The sequence below is a fragment of the Falco punctatus genome (assembly GCF_963210335.1).
Source record: "Falco punctatus genome assembly, chromosome: 1".
NCBI classification, from domain to species: Eukaryota; Metazoa; Chordata; class Aves; order Falconiformes; family Falconidae; genus Falco; species Falco punctatus.
This window is the reverse complement of record NC_137580.1, coordinates 122,063,373-122,083,611: the sequence shown is the minus strand read 5'-3', so window position 1 is coordinate 122,083,611 and position 20,239 is coordinate 122,063,373. Positions and strand designations below refer to the sequence as shown.

Sequence of the window (20,239 nt, the reverse complement as noted above, 5' to 3'; positions counted from 1 at the left end):
TCAGTAAAATTAATGACAATTAATTTGCTTCCCAAGCAAACCCAAACAAAACAGAATGTTACAAATTATGTAAGTACGATATGTTGGCTTTCAAAGTGGAAGCCTGATCTGTTAGGTATTATTTCAAAAGCTACCAGAACACATTACGTGTGGTTCTTATTAATCTGTATTTTACAAGTATTGACTTTAGGCTCCTACTTAACATGAACTAAATTCTGTATCTACCAATGGTATCTTCATTGCCAACCTTGTCACTCTGAAGCACAGAATACTTCCATGTGAAACTTCTGATTCTGAGATGAACTGCTGAAAGACAACCCTAAAGCATATATTACTGTTTCCCCCTTGTCATAAGATAGAAAACATCACAGCCCCTAATACATCTAAAGGAAAAGATCCCCAAAGTTTAAAATACTTGGGAACTTTTACTTGTCTTTCAGGAAAATTTAAGATAAACGTTCTTGAGGAAAATAACAGTTAATGCGGAATAGTTGGAACCTAGTCCTATTAAAATGCTAGAAAAACAGTGTTTACAGGGGCAAAATTCACAGCTGGTCCTTACAAACTGTATACATATGCAAGGAGTGGGTGGGAGTGGGAGGGAGAATAGCAAGGCCCTACCTAAATTTAGGTGCCAGTCTCATGATACAGAGCTGCCATATGTTAAAGGTGAACACAGTGGGAGGATGGAAGAGATTAACTATAATGGGTTTTCTGGGAAAAAAATTAGTGTCCCAGCTATGGGTTTATTATACTGTTCCTATGTGATTCTAAACCACCAGTGTATAACCATTAATTAATTAGCATATATGACACTGCACTGGGAGAGCCGTTATGCATAGACACTTTCTCCTATTTTAAAATCAAACCCAGATGTTACTAATTCACAAAATCTGTTCAATGACAGAATACACTTTCTGTTCCCACTGCTGCAGTGCTGTGACTACCGTGAGGACTTTTAATGCCAATGCACACAACAAAAGTGAAATTTAGTTTTGATAGTGGTGACAGCACTTAGTAACCTCGTTCAGTGTTACACCTGCATGAAGCCTGGGCAAAACCAGCCACATGACTAGCTTTAAAAGTGAACAAGAGGGCCTTTCTTTTACTTACAAAACTTTTCCCATCCTAATGCCTCCCAGCTGACTGGTAAGCGCATACATACACATCTGGGTGTAGGTGATACTTTATGGGGGCTCATTGGCCCCTTTTGTTTCTGCAATTTACAGACAAAATGTCAATTTGGGACAGGAATTTCTATTAGAAAATCAGTAATTGAATTTCTTACAACAGAATAGCTTTAATCATCTAATAAGTAAAATTAATTAATATGAAACTTTTTAACCTTATTATGTGGGGTCTCTTCAATACACTGGTCTTCCAAGTTCAAGACAGACAATGGAAAAAAATGGAGAAGATTCAGTGGAGGGTCACCAAGATGATTAGAGGGTTGGAGAACTTGGCATATGAAGAAATGTTAAAGGAATTGTGTTTAGTCAGCCTAGAGAAGAAAAAGCTCAGGGGGGTGGGTGTCAAAAGTCTTCCAATACCTAGAAAGGTAGTTCTGAAGAAGAGCACTTTGCTCAAAAAGATGTATGGCAACAGAAAAGAAGCGACGGGCACAAGTTGCTTATGGGGAAATTCTGTCTAGATTAAAAAAAAATATTCTTCACTGTGAGAACAGCTAAACATTGGAATAGGGTGCCCAGATAGGTGGTAGAATCTCCCTCACTGGAAAAATTCAAGACTTGGTTTGACAGGGCTCTGGATAACTTACTCTTCAACAGATGGTTAAACGAGATGACCTCCAGACATCCCTTCCGATCTAGACCTCGCTATGATTTTATTCTGTGATTTCAGAACTGCAATGGACTGCTGAAAACCCTACTGGGCTACTGAATTGTCACTTTGAGCAAACGAGGTCAGAATCTGAACTCGACCAAGCTGGTTGATATGAACAGTGACACCAAATGTAGACCAGTGCGGAAACCAGGCACCAGTAACACATTCCTCTTACACATTAACTGATGGGGCATGAATCTGGTGTTATGTATGAATGACTGATTGTACTGCTACATGCAAAATAAGATACTGCTTGCCCTCTCCACTACTTGAAAGTATACCAGGTTATCTTAAAACATACCTGGGGCCAAATTCAACCATTACTCTCCAGCAGGAGGAAAGCACCGTTATAGCAGCAATGAAGCTTGTCCCTACCTTTGAGTCTACTGATGTGATTTTTGTGCTGGTAACTATTAATTTTTATTTATTATATTAAATTGTATTATATTATATTAGTAAGACACTTGATTTTGCTTTTTTTCCAATGCATACTGAGATGTAACTCAGAGACCCTTACATTACTCTTTGCAATTTCACGGTAAACCTATACACATGACCTTAATGCCTAGCACAAACCCCTGTGAGTTTATGACACACCAGCAGTCTAAAAGGTAGTTTTCTCACACCTGCCAGTACTTTGTGACCGATCTTAGCAACCTGGTTGATTGGAAATAATTTACTGAGACTGAAATGATTTCCTGAATAAAAGAGGTGGTTTCAAAAATTGTTTTAAGGTGAGGATTCATGGACAAGATACAGCTTTCCCTGGTAGGTAAAGGGAGCTGTTCAGCCCCTTAGAAATATAGCCATGTAAATGTTTTATTCATGTCAGTTATTCACATAAGTGGGTTTTACTTTAGTGTGCAACACAAGCCAGCTGGTTTGCTTCTTTTAAACTCTGATTTCTCATGCACTTCATATTGCTACACCCCCTTCAGAGATATTTATGGAAATTTCTCAGCAAGCTGTCTCAAGCTTATGTGCTATTAAGATTCCATTCTGGGGTGTTTACTGCATTAGATTTATAACATATAGATTTATGGACTCAGCTACTTGATGGCCCAATAAAGCCTGTTGGAACTGAAGGCAACTACTAATTAAAATAATATTAGATGGTCCTCAACATCTTGTAAAACTGCTGTGGATTTCAACAGAGCCACTGCAGCTTCTCTATAGCCTCACAGCCTAACTGCACAGTATGAAAACTGACAATTCACATATAAGATCAGTTTAATTGTGGCTACACTTTGGGAATTATGTTTTTCTGTTTGTATACATGGAAGTGGGCTAGTGCTGAAACACTCTTAAGCCCCTCATGACTTTGGCTGTTCTAAACACTAATGAAAGGACTGAAATTCACAGCCAAAGAGAACAAGAAGGTTACACTATTAGTACCAGGGCTGCAAAGTATCAACTATTCTGCTAATCCCCCTTTAAACAATTAAGATTAAATCCCACTGAAAAGGATCAGTTGATAAGGTGCACCTCTAGTGAAGTTCCTTCTAGAAAGGGGTATTTTCAATGTTGGGTAGCATTTTCATCTTGAAATCTCTACCATTCAATGTCAGGAACAAGGGACTTGTGCAACCCCTGCTCCTTGCTCTAAATAGTTAACTTTCTCTGACTTCATACACATCACAAAGTGTAGTAAGAGGTATGAGTTTTCAAGCATGCAAAAAACCCAGCTTACACTCTGTAAAGGCATTTGGAAACAGTGATGAAAGCAAAATAAGGAAACAGTTAAAATGAATACTAATTACCACGATGTCTTATTGCAATGCTCATTAATTCCATTCTAATGAACTGCATCTAGAGCTCTTAACACTACTTCAGCGTGGTGGCTTCATTCAGAACAGAAGTTTTTAGACAATGGTCATGAAAGGTGATCTCCTACCCGTCTCTGCAATTAAAAGACAGATTTTCCTTGCCTGCCACATAAAGAATGACATGTAGAACTTTACAGGACAGATTACACAGAAGGTAACAACGATGGAAAACCTGGGACACTATCACTTGTAATTAAAGGGAAGAACATTCACAAGTCATTAACAATAAAAGATCAATGCAAAAATTACTGAAAAAGCCTCATGTGAACTAACAGATTCAAATCTGTAGTTTCAGCAAGTGCAGATAACATGCAAAACATCTGATGCTTTCTGCAAATTGGGCTTCCACCACCTAACTAGCTGAGATTCTACTGTTGCTAATATGCATCTTACTGTCACAGCAGCAATAGTTCAGCAGCCAAGTACAGAACTTCGACATTTCTTGTCCATATTCAGCAAATCTAGCTTTCTGCTGAGTCATCAAGATAAATACTTTTGTATGAGCAGCACAGTAACAAAACCAGGGGGAAAAAAAAAAGGGGGGGGGGAATACTTCAAGAATGTGAGATTTCTTCTACTCAGTTTCTAAATTTTACTTGCTGTTATTGCTAGGTAATACTGTCTTCAAGTTCAGTTTCCAATTACACAACAGAATCCAGCATCCTCCTTAACTTTCCAACTGTCCTATAATGGCTCCCCGTGTCAACAGACAGGAACAGTGCTCTATTTTAACAGTTGTTCTTGTATTTATTTCCATGGCTATGAAACCGGCTTTGAGTTCACTTTCATTTCCTAAGTTATTTTTCTACAATTTTTTTTGGTATAAATCCCATATAGTAACCTACATCTGCCTGAAAAGGAAAGCCACCCTTTGATTACAGCTGGAATGCAGGATCATATATGGTGTGTTTGGAAAGCTCTGCAGAAGAAAACATGTCTGCTTTAATACATCTAGCTCGAGGCACCATGGGGTGAGTCAAGGACAACAGAGCAGTATGCTTGAAAAAAAAGAAAAAAAAAAAGTCACTGCTTTTCTTGGCTAGCTAATACATAAACTTCACTGTTATTTACGTGATTTTTATAAGAGTTGGGGATAAAAGTAATTTTATTTCACTGCAAAGAATTATTTGCTGCCCCTCCTGTCTTTTAGGAGACTGTGGAAGTCCACCTGCAAAACAGTGGCCCTTACAAGATTTAAACAATGTGCAAGTCTTAGCAGCTAGAATAACTTGCTATAAACGATGATTCATGATATATATGGAATGAAGATGAATTATATTTTTCACCAATTCTGTCAATCTTTTAGAAGAACAACACACACACACACACCACCACCCCCCCTTATATGAATTAATTTTCCCTATATTCTGGAAAAAACAACAGCATACTGTACAAATAACTTCTTGAAGCTTCTGGGACATTCACCATGAGCTACTTTTTTCTTCATGCATTTTTTCTCCCGAATCAGAGAATACAATTGAAAAAAATAATCTTTCCTACAGAATACAACAAATTCCTATAGCTTTTATCAAGCATGTCATTGTAAAAAAGCTTTCCATTCTCTACATGAAAGACATTAGCCGGATATAAACCATATTTTGGATTTGGTTAAAATAATAAAATCTTTTTTTCTTTTTGTAAATAATCAATCTGCATTGCATTTTTCTCTTACATTCTTTCAGAAAAATGATCACTAAGGAATTTCCCCCCTCCCCCTCCCCAGACAATTACATCTCCAAATAATTAACTGCTTTTAAAGCCTTTGTAGAGGTTTTCTTTATGCTTTGGACACTGTTATATTGTAACATCTTATCAATGTCACCTTTCCTCTAGTCGCCGGAAAGTTTTGAAAAATGAATTTGTTTGCAATATCCTCCACAAAGCCACAGGTAACTCCTGACATAAACCTATTTTTCTGTAATTTTTTTTGGGGGGGGGGTGTGCATAACTGCTTACTGTTGCAACATCTGTCCTGAACACCTGTCAGTGGAATTCATATTAGTTAATATAATTACTTCTAATAAGCTGGATATGAAGAATATGCCTTTATCTTTGGCACCCCCTCAAATATGCAGAAAGTAAACCCTATGGAAACTGTAGGTGTAATTTTCATGGGGTAGAAATCAAGAACAAAAGTAGTATGTATGCAGAATATGAGAGAAGGCTGTTGCACCTGCTGCAGCTTCAGTGGGATTATCAATGGAATAAAAGTTGCTTGACCTGTGGCCAGTGATGCTGTAAAACGTCAACATTCTGTGATACTCAAGTTAGTAAGCCTCCATTTATCCTCTGTGTGCAAAGTCTAGAGTAGAAATTTTTAAAAAAATTACAAAAAGGTCTAGAGGATAAAATGAAAAGTATAAACCTCTTCTAAATGAATGGAATGGCAATTGGAAATCTCTCGATCATTTTATAAATGTAACCAGACACTTTCAGTCCTGTTCGTTCACCCTCTTGCAGGAACACAACTTATTCCCACACAAGGGAGCAGGATATGACATCAAAAAACCCATCAGTAACTTTAGATTTAGGTGAAACCACACCATTAGCTTCTAAAAATCTAAAAGAATTCTAAGAATTTTTCCACTTCCCCGAAATATAAAGACATTTTAAAAAATAGATATTTATACTTGTAAACTATTTAGGGGACGAGATTTTTTTTTTTTTCTTATCTCCTGGGTCCATTATAGGGTCAAACACGTAAGTGGGGAAGTTCTCAGTGATGTGGACTAGCATTTTCCAAGACATCTGAAGGATTGAGAGGGACAGTTGTCACTGACTTTCATTGGATTTGTGACTAAGCCCTCTAGGACCCTCTGGGCAGTGAAGTCACAAAAAGCAGAAAAGAACAAGTGATGTTGTAATAAAGATGTATATAAAACATATGACAGCTTTTGTTATTTTACTCATTTTCCATTAATTCTAGGTTTAAAAAAGTGTTTGATGTACTTTTATATCAACTCTGGCCCAGTTTTCCACAGAACTACTCACTTGATAAAATATTTGATTCCATCCGCTGTATAAGCTTCTTCCCATCCATAAGGCAGACCTAAGATGAAATAAAGAAATAAGATATCTGTCAAAGCTTAAGTGACACAAAGAATATCGTTTTGAAATGGTGTAAGTTAGAGTGCTGGAATTTCAAACCATGTCATAAAAAGCTTATAAATGAATTCTTACTCTTTTCATAACAGGTAATATAAACAATACAATTTAATAAATATTTGCTGTGTTACAGAGCTATAAACCATTTGATGATACTTTTATTACTAGCATTTCTTTTATAGAAGCTGACAGTGTGGTCAAATTAGTTGCAGTTAACTCTTTTTTTATTATAATTTACACCTGTATGAAGTGACCAAAAATACTCCCCATGCCTGTGGTCCCCCAAGGTCTGTTTTTACAGATGCTAGTAACTACATGAGGGAGAAGTCTGGGCAGAATGAAATCCTCTGCTGTTTGGTTTATCACCAGCTTCTCTGTTTATACGTAATTCTTTGGGAATTTAGACACAAACTCCAAGATGCTTAGAGTCAGATTCAGAGAAAATATGTACAGCTATTTGTATGGATACTTACCTGTGTCTATGTATCCTGACAAAGGTTGATTTACTAAATACATTGCTTAATTTTGTAATTTACACTAATGTTTCCGGGAGTTAAAGTATTTAATACTGCAATGTTTAGCATAAATTAAAATAAATAATTCTGAAAGGGTGCCATTTTTACATGCACTAAGAAACTGTGCTCTTTTCCCCTTTTGTAACTACTAGTCTCGCTAATCTTAAAAACTAAAGTCTTGGACTTTGTTCTTAGTTTGAAAGGCCCCTCCATGAGAATGATGAGTAATACTTTTGGTTGGGTACTATACTACACCACTTTAAAAATAAAATTTTCATAGCAAACCTTTAGCTTTTTAATTACTATTTGTTCAAAGTAAAGCCAACTGTTTGTAGGGTTGAAAAGTGTTGAAGAAAGAAGCATCAGTCATGTGCAAAAATGCTCCTGATGTATGGTTTTGCGATACTATACTGTAACGTATATAAAGGAAAGTGCAAGGTCCTGAAAAACTTCCCTTTTTTGGAGACAAGAAATATATATAAAAGTAAAATATGCATGGAAGATTGTTCTGGAAGTGCTTTAGCTTGAAAATCACCTCAAAATGTTAGTGCCTTAGGAGTTAAACTATTTTTGTTCAAGCCACAGTATATCGCAAAGACCAGCTCATTAGAACCATCTGTGAGACTGCTTTCCATATAAAACTTTTATTTGGAAAATGTGCTGGACTGCACGCACCATATGATCTTTGAAAGCTACTTCATACCAAGGAATGCCCTGAGTGCACACACATACATTTTTGGGGGAATTTCTTTCTTAAAAGGCTCATTTTCTTCTCTCTCATCATCACACCTTTGCCGCTAGTGTGGTCCTTTACTTCTTCAAAATATGGAAAGGGATAACTTCAGTTCTTAAAGATAAAGATTACAGCTACTGAATCATGACTTGGCATGCTGAAGCAGGTGCAAACCATCTGAGAAGTAATTATACCTGCAGGCACCAAGGGAAGAGCAACAAGTCTACCAGAACTCCAGGATTCTGGAAGGGAACTTGAGAATTGGTAATTGTAGAACAGCACCATTACTGTCTATTACAGCTTGAAAAGCAAAAAGCCCATTGGATTAACTTTTTTTTCCCCTTTCACTTTTACCCTGTATATTAGTCACTTATCTCAGGCTTCTTCCCATTTTCAGTTCAGAACAGATCTATACAATCTGTTCCTCAAAACATGCCACCTACTACCTTTCAGAGAGAATAATCCACAGCTACTTCCCTTTAGATACAAGGTAGCTGCTGCGTAACAGTTTTCAGGCTCTTACTTCATCATGAGGGAAGGAAGAAAAGGGTATTTTAAGTTCTAACTATGCTAGACACGATCACTGGTTCTTCCTTCCTCTCCCACAAAAGATGGGACCTTTATTTAACAGGGATATTTTCTAATGATCTAAATGGCAACAGCATTCATCCTTCAGTTGCTTCCATCTGCCCTGGCCTTTCCTCATTCCTGCATGCAAACGCGTATCCAAAATAAATGACAAACGGATTTGCTCAATTATGAATAGAAAGTCAGCATCTGCTCTGCACTCACACAGATCCCCTATATCACCTGTTTCATTCATCAATGATAATTACACATTTTTCACTAGGAATTTGATTAAAATGATGTCTTTTTTTTCACCCCTAAATGAAGAACAGGATGCAGGTAGCAATCATAACCGATGCTCTGTATTTTTTTCTTAACCACAAAAGACTATGCTTTTCAAAAAAACTGAGTACATTTATCATCTATAAATGAAGCCCTGGAGATATCTCCAAAGCACTATTTGCCTCCTTGACTTTACACGCATTAGATGGTGTATCCTATCTACCTACTCTTTGCGTGCCTCAAAGTTCCACCTACATCTGTAGGGTTTTTAATGCCTTTATTTTCCACATTTTTAATCTTTCTCCACTAGTTTTCCACTGCTGTTCCCTTTACTCCTTTCCTTCACGGTTAGATTTGTACTTATATTTCTTGGTATTTCCCATGGTAGCCAGGCGGCTCTCATGTTTTGCATCATCTATTTCCCTAGACATCGTCTTCACTTCCTTCAAGCTCACTTTCTCCATGAATCATTCATAAGTTGATCTACTTCCTAGTGCTCTATTTTTTCACACCCTCCAGGGTCAGATTTGTTGCCTGTCCTAGTACTTGCTTTGAAAGGCTGCAAAGCTCTCACCTGGAGTAAACAGGAGGTAAAGGAGCTCAAACAGTCAAAAATATAATCTGGAAGACACAGGATTTAGCCTAGATAAACTCTGGCAGTCTCAGGTTGCCTACATATTTATCATTTCTTCTGTGAATTGCTACAGTCTTTGATGAAACTTCATAAATAATATATCTTGGTTGCAGTTGTCTGCATATATCATCTTTGAAGAATTACAGATTTACAATATTTAAAAATAATTTCTTATCAGCAGAATATACAGGGCTTCTTGCCATTGAAGTATTTGTGATTATTTACCTTTTGCAAGGTAAAGAAGAGGTAAAACTGCAAATGTAATTACACATGCAAAAGAAATGGATACAGCCCAAAGCACCATTTGCCCAAATAGAATAAACAGTCTCCTGAGAGTGCATGTTAGCCAAAATACATTATAACCTACCATTATTTTGTTCTGAGTATATGCATTTAATTAGGGTTAATGCAAAAGAGATTTCTGTAATTCCATGTGAAAACCAAAGAGAACAAACCACTTGCTGTTGTATGTCTACCAGTAAGTACCCTTGCAGCTGGTCACAGAGCAGCAAGGCAGTATCCCTGGGGACTGCTTGCCTCCTCAGCTGCAAGATGCCTGCTGTGATAACCACTATTGTAAAATTAACATTATATAAAGCAGAAAGGCAATGAAACCCTACGGCAAACAGAATTTTCCTGCTGCTTGATACAGTGTGGATCTAAATCGATCTTTATCACTTTCTTAGACTTGCAGGACAAAGAAAAAACACGACTTAGCTGGCTGCAGTAAGTAGAAAGATAAGCATCAGCCCTCACTAAAAACTTTCCTGAAGCAACAAACATTTAAGATTTTGCCTACTGTTTCCAAGACAGAATGCATGTGCCCTCCCTCAATAAAAGCTGCACATAGCATGATCAAAGTATATCCCTAAAGGAAGAAGGGGGGAAATATTAGGAAAAAGCCTCATTTTACTGGGCAGTTATCAAGCCTAGAAGCCATGCAGTAATGTACTTGGATGTGGGTTTTTTTCCCCAATAAGTTAGTTAAAAAAACATTAAAGCAAAAGAAATGTGGAGATCAGCAGATGAAACTAATAAAAGCAGATACCATAGCATGAATATTCAGTTGACTCAAAATTGAGTTACTTCCCCAACATCTAAACACAGTCCAAATTTTTTTATTCTTCTTATTTTCTGATCAAAACATTCAAAAGAAATGAGAGATTTAGAGACTGTAGTAAGAATGGTTCAAAAATATACTCTTCACAAGGATTCTATCTAGATTTGGTCTAAGTGGGACTATTTAGATGCTTCAAGATAAGTATGTTAAGTGCTTTATTTTGGCCTCAAGGCCAGACTTTAAAACCTTGTTTCCATTATAAGCAGTCACACAGACATTACTGATGCATTTGAAAAGAGAGCTTAGGGATAGCCACCTACCAGAGTTGGTAATCTCACCCTAAAAACTCTTTTGTGAAGCATAAACTTATTTCCAGTAGCATTCATAGCTTCATCATCCACCATCAAAAGGATGTCTGGCTACAGTTTGTCTCCTGTTGGGGCTAAACAATCTTGTGGCTGTATCATTAAACCGCCTCATCTGGAATTAATATGAAGTATCAAGCTAAAGGGATGTAATATCTATCTGGAATTCAAAGGCCACACAGTACAAGCCTTCAGTTTCACAATGAACACACTCTTTGACCAACAACAGAAACAAGGATGTCTTTTTTACATATCCTTTTACCTAGCCTGACTTTTCCAGTTATACATGTTTTTTTAAGACAGCATGAGCTAGCCCAGAACTGCCCTTTGTTTATTTCCTCATAGTTTATTTGTATTTAATAATAGACTCTCAAAAATGACGATGCTTTTTAAGAAACAGGAATTACCTACTAAAAGTATTTCTGATACACAAGATTTGCTAAAGGACATTATAAACAGTTTTCTCTGTCACTTGATAAAGGAGGTTTTGAATTCTGATCTTTTCAATATCCACCATCTACAGGTCTTATCAACATTTAAACCTGCCTCATGTGGCCTCACTGATAATGCAAAATTCATTAGCCAAGATCCCTCATGCCTTTGGCTCCTCTCTTTGAGCTTTCTGGGCAACGCAGAGGATGGAAAGCTGAAGATCTGACTTGCTGGTTCTGAGTTATCTGGTCTTGGATTCTGAGCGCTACTGGAATACGGGAATATCCCAGATGTGAGACTAGAGGTATCGTATGATGTGAGGCTGGCAGAGGAACTCCTCTGTGAGTTACACAATTTGACACAGCTAAAGCAAAAATTTGTAGAGAAATACACAGCCTTGTTTGTTGACTGTATTCAATGGGGTGCAGGCATAAAAAGGCCCTTCATTTTTTGAGGCTGTCTGTAACATATACTGTATTTTAATGCTTATTTGTGAATTAAGTATAAAACCTCAGATTCAAAAATCCAGCTTTCAGAAGTGACTATGTACTTCTGGCATTTGCTTGTGTGCCACTTTATTCTTTAGACCATTTTGAGTGCTCTTCCCACGAACAAATGTGTTTCATTTTATGAATAATACTCTGCTAAGGGGACATTCCTTTCTTTCACATATCAAATTCCATTTTAAAGCAATTGTGCTTTTCCTTTTGTTGTTGGCAATTTAATAAAACAAAGATGGAGTAAGTAGTTTTCAAGTAGAGACATCTGGGAAACACTAGCAACTGAAATTTATGCTAATTTAAGGTATGGTTGGCAGATTGGCTCGTCTCCCTTCAGTCTTGTTCCTAGAAACCATGCTTCAGGAAAAATATTTTTCTTACTTTGGATATTCAGGGCACGCTGAAAGATGACCTTGTGTTTTCCCATTTCCTAATAATCATAAAATACTGACCCATCTCTGTTGGCAAACTCAATCTCTTATTAAAACACTTATCTCAAGTTACAATTTAGAATGAGAGTTATAAAATCGTTCACTTCTTGTGCTGAAGGATTATATTGTCAACTTCAAGATATTTATGGTAATTTTGACATTACAAACTGTTACAAATGTTTTTCTTGTACTCTAATACTTGCCTGTGAATAACTTGGTACAGTTAATTAGAAACAGTAAGGATATAACAGAAATTGTAGTATGTGAACAATGACCAGTTAACTGACTAATTTAAGGAAATAAGAATGACCTCAATTAGTACATGTGACCAGACATTACTGTAGACATACTGCTTTCCTAGCTAACGCATACGGAAGTCCAAATCTAGAACAGACTCTGCCCAGCATGTGCACTTAATTTCTTCAGAAATAAGTGAGAGCTGTACTCATCCAGCAATGAGGTTGCTGCTACGGGTCTTCAAGGATGAAGACTTATCTTCCTGAAACATTATTTTTAAAATGTGCCTTTTCACAAGCTGAGTATTTGAGACACTGTGAAATGACATATTTTTCAAGTAGAGACTAATATTCTCGTTTCAAATAAAGTTTTAGGTAATGTAGGATTCAAGCAATTTGGAATGTTACTAAAATGAGAAGCAGTCTTAGCTGATGCTCATTTTTATTCATGCAGGTTACTAGTGAAAGTAAAAAATAAGCACAACACACTTAAAGGCAATAAAACAGGTTCTTCTGCTTACTTGATGGCAAACGTGTAGAACCAATTATACAGCAACAGCAGAAGTCACTGGAGCCTGCAGTACATACTTTACAGTAACATCACTATAGAATATTCTGACTTTTAAAGGGAGCGGGAAGAGTACAGCAAACTAAGGACTGAGCTGTCTGCATCACCAAATAGAAACTGTTCTTCTAAAGTACACTTTTGTGGGAACAGGGAAGGTAAGTAAGCCACTAGCAGCTGACAAAAGACACCATCAGCTTTGGGGTTAAGTCCTCCTTTTAGCCCAGATGTAAACCAGAAGATTCATGCCATTACCCACTGTCCCAGGCTGGAATCTGAGCATCTACACCAGCTACTGATGTGAAACTGGGAGCGACTCTTAGCATACAAAAAGCTGAAGGAGGACTGCATTCCTTGAAATACTGACATGAAAGGAATTCAACGTACTACTAATGATTACTATTTTTGTAACTTAATCACCTTCCAGAAAAAGTAATTATTCAGCAACTTACATTGAAAAAACCCAAGATTATTATTTCAATATGCTTATAATACAATCAATATGTATCACATCTACCTTACGCTGTCTTTTCGCAGAACACACATTTGATAGTCAGAAGTTCAACAAGCAATTTTGAGGTGGCCAAGATACTATTAAGCAGAATGTCCCTCAACATTATAGCTATTTTAGTCATGGATATGATAGGTTTGTTTAGTCATTAGGTCAGGAGAGCATATGCCCTCAAAGGTAAGGGATAATGAAAGCACAGAGGAATTTAACACTAGCTCATTCCGAACAAACACTGGATTTTGCATGATCTACTGGCTTTTATTATTTGCTTTTTTAAAACGCATTTAATATACTGATTATCTGGCCATTATTTTTGTATTATTCTCCTACACGGCTTCTTACTTAAATGCTACTGGCTGCCCAGTGAAAACACGTAAGAATGTAGTGACCACCCCCCATATTTCTGTTTATTGTGGTTGAAGAATCTGTGGATAGGGCGGAGGCAATACAGAAAATTAGAAAACTGCAGAATGCAGAAATCTACCTCCTTCAGAGAGAAGGCTGCAAAGAAGAAAACCAAAAAAACCAACCAGTGCTACTTATCCCCTGGTGGCTCCCATCTGCTTTAGTTTGCCAACTCAAAGATGTTTCATTTTATGTTAATGTTAAAGGCTGCAGTAACAGAGTCTCAATCAGTGACACAGCAAGAGAAATACAATACCCTAGAACCATGCAAGTAGTAGTGCTCCCTGATAAGGTCTCAAAAATGGTAAGCATGTTTCCCATTACATTTTTTTCAGTTTCACCCAGCTTTAAAAAAATATTTCTTTCTATGAATTAATTGCAGGTTTTTTTCTATGCTCATCCAGTATTGACTATTAACGATGCTGTCTATTTGTGATTTGTCAAGAACACATTATTATTTCCAGGTCTGACTGAATACACTACAATTTACAAATTAATTTTTGAGGCATATTTGCATAATTTAATTTGAAATTAGTTTTTTTTTATACCTAGGAATCACAAACTGCTGAAGAGAAGAGAGAAAACATTATTATAGAATTAGGGAACTGGTCCATAACTGGGGAATGCCATGTAGGCTAAAAAAATAAGTTAAATTCATAGAAGTACCCTCTTGAGAACATTCTTGTTCTGAATTGGTACAATCCACTTTCAACTGATTAAAAAGAATCTGGAATAACACATTTTTATTCCAGAAATACAAGCCTCTGCACATGGGGCATTCACCACCAGGACTAACTAGGCAAATCGAAATAGCCTGGAATATTTCACTCTGTGTCCCAGCTCTAAACCGGTTCTTTTTTTCCTCAGTTTCCCTACTCTCTTGCTCCCACAATTACTCTGTCCTGGAATTCATCCATCTTCTCCTTTCCTTACTCTATCAACTTCTCTTGTCACCATCTATTGTGCTATCCACCCACTTCCATCACTGTCATCTCACATTGCTCACTGACGCATGTGATCGTTAAATATAAGTTTAATTAGAAAGCATTCATTGGTAACAAATTATAATGACTGTCTAAAATTAGAGTTGAGCAGAAATTGTCTGAGATCTAAAAAGCAATAGTATTACATGATATGCCTTTCCTGCTAAGTAATATCTTACTTTTTTGCACTGATGATGAAATTAAACTGTGCAGGGGGCTGGCATGAACCACCTACAATTGAGAGACACAGAACTACTCTCTGCTGAGCTCACTTAAGTACAGACCAAAGTCGTATTTTTTCCTTTTGAATCAAGAATTGTAAAAATACATTAACACAAGATATCCTTTTAGCCCGTTAAAAAAAACATTGCAGCTGAAGAAAGGTTTTGTGTACAGAAAGACATGACTTTAAAGCCAGCATATTCTGAAAAGAATGTCAAAAGTTCTTAGAAGTTAGGAAACCTTTCCTTTTTCTGTTATAAATCCCAAGTGAAGAAAAATGCACCATGTGCCTAAATTAGCATACTTTATTCTACCTTAACTGTAAAGGAATCAAACGTAATACCCATAGCAATCACTAGTGCAAGGCAAAATCTCCATCCTTAACTCCCAGTTAACAATGCATATGCTTTACAGGACAAGGTAAGAGATCTAGTACGAGACTTAGGCACATTTTGTACCTCATTTAGGTCTCCTTCATAAGCACCAAGCGATTATGTTTTCCTCTTACAAACTCTCCTTAAAATATACTTTTCAAAAGCTTCCTATATCATTCTTGGCAATCAACTTTCTCTGTACTTCTTCCCATTTAAATTCTCACACTTGCGCACCATATATGTCTAAGTAACTCTGCTAGCCCTCAGCTTCTCACTCCTACCTACTGCAAAAAAGTGAAAAAATGTGACAACTGAGGGAACTGACAGAAAAGCACACCAACCCTCTTAAGGCTGATCGCTTTAGCATACTCTGACATTCGAAACAGAGGTCTGATCATCCCCCTGCCCCTGCCAGCTCTCCCAGGATGCTCACAGTTGTGGAGCCACAGAAAATTAACTCAGCATTAACTGCACAAAAGTACGCACAAGTCCTTTGGTTCAGCTCCATACGGTTATGGCTGGTTTAGTTTTTGGTACCTGAAATAACGAGCCAGTTGCTGCCTGGCTGGTGTGCACAGGTACCCGCAGGGAGACGTTGGGTTGCCCACTGCTCCTGATAACCGGCCAGCTACGTCTGAAATGCGCTTGCAGCTCAGGAGAGGGATGTCAGCCTTGAGTTCGAGGCACTGATCTGGAACTGAGAGGGACCTCAAGGTTCAATTCCTGTCCCACCTGTACATTTCCTCTGGCTTTAAGCAATGTGAATCTCCTTTCTACAAAATTCAGAAGATTTTTTTAATTCTCCCCTTATGCCAAAGCATCATACTATAATTAAAGATTAACATACCAAAATTCTAAGCATTATGTCAACAGAAATTAATAGAGGGACCATTTAGGAAGTATTTACCATCCAGTAAAATCATTGATGCTGGAGAGTTTTGACTTCAGTCTCCATAGTTACCAAGAGGAAGTACAAGTACAACTTGTATGGGAAGAGGCACAAAGTCAATTAATTTTTTCATACTGGGGTCACAGTATGAACTAAACGAGTCCCTAAGACTTCTGAAGGTCTGCTCTTTCATGAAGTCTTCCTTCAGAGATGCTGGAAATTAACCTAATGAGACTGCACTAATCTTGTTAGCTCATCTGCATTTTAAGGTATAATAATATCACTTACTTGTTTTTCATTATTAAAATGTTTTGATTTGAAAGTCAGTACAGACAGTGCCTATTCAAAAGCTGACTCATTTCTTCTCATTAAAGGTAAGTGAATGGAGAGAGAATAAATTGCTTTTCTAGCAGCAGCAACAGAGCTCTGAAATCTAGGTCACATTGAAGAACTGTCTTTAAAGATTGAATTGTCTTTTTCCTTGCTGTGAAACATTGGGAATAACATAACTATGTTCAATCACCAATAAATTAGCTAGCAACTTGTTCATAAATGACACTTTAAATGTATTTTTTTAATTCGATCAGACTATAAAATATTCCATCCTTAATAGTGTTCACCTTTTATCTAGCTTCTCTGCTTTGACATAATTACTGTAACGTTCTGATTCTCGGACAGGAAATTAACAAGTGGGGTCTAATTGCTAGGTCCTGTAACAATACCCACTAGTAAGACCAGTCAGGTGAAAACAATGTCATTCCTCACTCGCATTCAACAAAACATGGTTTTAGTCCAAGTAAGGAGGATAAATCAGAAAAATATGTAAGTTCAGGGATAAATCAGGATTGAAAGCCCACTTGTAAACGGACATTTCTTTGAAATGTCATTGAAAGACGGGATTAGACTTTTGTTAAGAGCTTGACTAACTCGATCAAATGTTTGAAATAAATAGCGTGCAATTCAGTAAAGACAAAAGCAAAGCCCTACCCTAAGTGCGAATAATCAGTTGCACAACAGCAAGTGGTTTGGGTTCAGCCTTCAAATGCTTCAAAAGCCTTCAAAAAGGCTCTGGAAATACAGGAAAGCCCAAACTTCATATGAATCAATAACCTCAGGCTATCAGGGAAAGGGAACACTATTTTGGGACGTAAGAGCTGCTGTGCTATATATTAAAGCAAACACACTTACTATTCCATTTTTGTCTTCTACAGGAAGGTTCCAACTACAGAACTCAACACAATTTTGATGAATTGGAGAGAATTCAGAGAAATAAAAGGGTGAAGAAAAGGCTAGAAGACATGCTATGTAAAGGAAAAAATGATCAAACTGGTATTAGTTCATTTTGGGGAACAGACAACAGAATGGAGACATGATATGGCCTTCAAATATGTTCAAAGCTGCCACAAAGGAAAGTAGCAGAGTATTTTCAATAAATATAGGAAGACACGCAGTAATGGGCTTAAACTGCAATGAGAACGATTTAGGCCAAAGGAAAAGCTTTCTAATGTCAAAGATAATTAAGGATGGGCACAGTTAGCCCACAAAAAATGTAGAGTATGCTTGACAAATACCTGTTTGGATTAATGCAGATATAACTCATGGTGCTGGAGGCAGGTGGATGCACTGCTTAACTGCTGGAGGTCCTTTCTAGCTGCGTCTTTTCTGATTCTTTGGTGGTAAAATACTATGTGGATGCTAGTTTTCTAAACTTTTGTATAATTTACATTACATGCAGAGATCTCTTCTGCTTCCCATCTGCAAGGCATTTTTATGTCTTGTGCTCATAGGAGTAATGCATTTTAATTATATTATGCACCAAACTACTCTTTGCTTGTCTCCTCCTTTGTATTTATTGTAAAACCAAACCAACCCTGACCAAGGAAATGGGCTTTACAGTATGTTTTTTCAAGCTTGTCAGACAGCACCTGAACTCACACCCCAATAATAATACTAAAACCAAACCAGACCACCACCACCAAAAAGACAGCCAAAGGTGAAACCGTGGAAGATTTTTGCTGTCTATCTACTACTTTTCTAAGAAACTATTCAACCTTCATTTGGCTTCACTGGCCTTATTTATATAACATTATAGGCACTGATTTTCAGTGCAGGTATGCCCTTCAATACTGCTGTTTCAGCAGTGGTGATGCTACAGCTCCGTGGTCTCACATGTTTAAATCAGAGATCACTACCCATCCTCAAAAATTCTCATGATTATCATAATGAATCCTGTAATGAGAAAGAATGTAAAAGGATTAAGGTTCTGTAGACAAGCTGTAAATCAGGTGTAAGAGTTTTGTGGTTCAGTGGCTGTTGACAAACTACAGCTTGGAAATCACAGCTATAGATCCAAATTGCTTTGAAATATGTGGATAACCATGCATAAAAAATTTAATTTGGATCAAGCAGACAGAACTGAAATACAGCATCAAATAGTATCAAAATATAAAAAAAGGCAATAAACCAAAATCAGTAAAACTTTTGCAGGAAACTTTAATGGAGGCTATGGCTGTCTGTTCTTAACTCTGTACTTTCTCATTAGTCATTCTCCTTTTCTGATGAAGATTTTAAGAGGGTAAGACAGCGTAAGGGTGCTACTTGACACTGTTCCACAGGCAAAGCACCAATTGACATTTTTGTTCAGTGAAAATGCACTGCATAAACATACAAAGTAACGACAAACCAAAACCAAACAATTTTTTTTTTATAACTAACGAACTTGTCAGTTATCTAAGAACTCAGAAGAATATTATCTATATTTTAATAGATTCTAGTAATATAGGTTACCATCCAAGGAGGAAAAAAAGCTGCTTTCAGGATTTCCTATCAATATGACACCTAGTGAGAAAAATAATTATTAAATTTAGGAGACTTCTGTTAAATCCTTGCTTTTTTTTTTTTTTCTTTTTTCTTTTCTATGAATGAGTCAGCTGCTTCATGGCTTGAATTCCTTTTAAAATGGGGATTATAATTTTAATCAGGGTGTATAAATTATGTAAATAAAGCAGGTCATATTAGATTTACAGACTAAAGAATGGACTTGTCTCACAGGTCTAGTGCTCCATTTTTAATTTCCATGCCCACTCATTTTAACTTAATTTATATTGGAAATATTTTAAATATTATACACTATTACATTTCTGAAGTGGATGTAATGCAATATTTTCAAATTCTTGGACAGATCTCCTTTTTGGAATTACAGCTCTTCATTTGTATCTACCATGCAGGCAACATTGGAAATTTAAATGATTTGCAGAAAATTCAGTCTTGCTGCAAGTAAACAGCTATGTAGAATAAGGTTTTAAATTCTTGACTGTGTCCTTGTAAAACTGTATTAAATATGCTTGGATTTTTTTCGGAGGATTAGAGAAATATTTTTCCTGTTATGCAACTTTGAATTTTAATTTTTCTGAAAGTACGTAAGTTGTTCAACTTTGGGTTTCTTATTGTGATCTGATCTGCGGTGTGTCTAAAGAGCTGCTGATAAGCCAGCAGTTTTTTAATGAAACATTCTCATTCTCAGAATGAGGCAAAAATTCAACGATGTCCATATTACAGGGCAAAAGGGATCCACTTCTGATCTCATGTGTATTATGTATTGAAACAATTAAAATTAAGTGAAGGGTTATTCTCAGTTTACATCATTGAAGATATGAAAGGAAAATTACTACGTTCTATTTAAATTCCCAAATTATATTCCTGTGTGCACTAGCAAAGTTTTCAGATCAGTAAAGAAATGTGGCTACTCCGCAAATTAATTAA

General features: G+C 36.8%; 1 protein-coding gene across 12 annotated transcripts in view; it reads right to left on the bottom strand.

The window, feature by feature from the left end:
• The window catches only part of STXBP4 (syntaxin binding protein 4), a 90,015-nt gene that overhangs the window by 27,213 nt on the left and 42,563 nt on the right, over positions 1-20,239 (bottom strand). For all 12 annotated transcript variants that reach the window (XM_080394423.1, XM_080394430.1, XM_080394431.1 and 9 more), the window contains one exon: positions 6,660-6,717. In XM_080394423.1, coding sequence (XP_080250549.1) covers positions 6,660-6,717 — 58 coding nt within the window. The remainder of the gene's footprint in view (positions 1-6,659; positions 6,718-20,239) is intronic.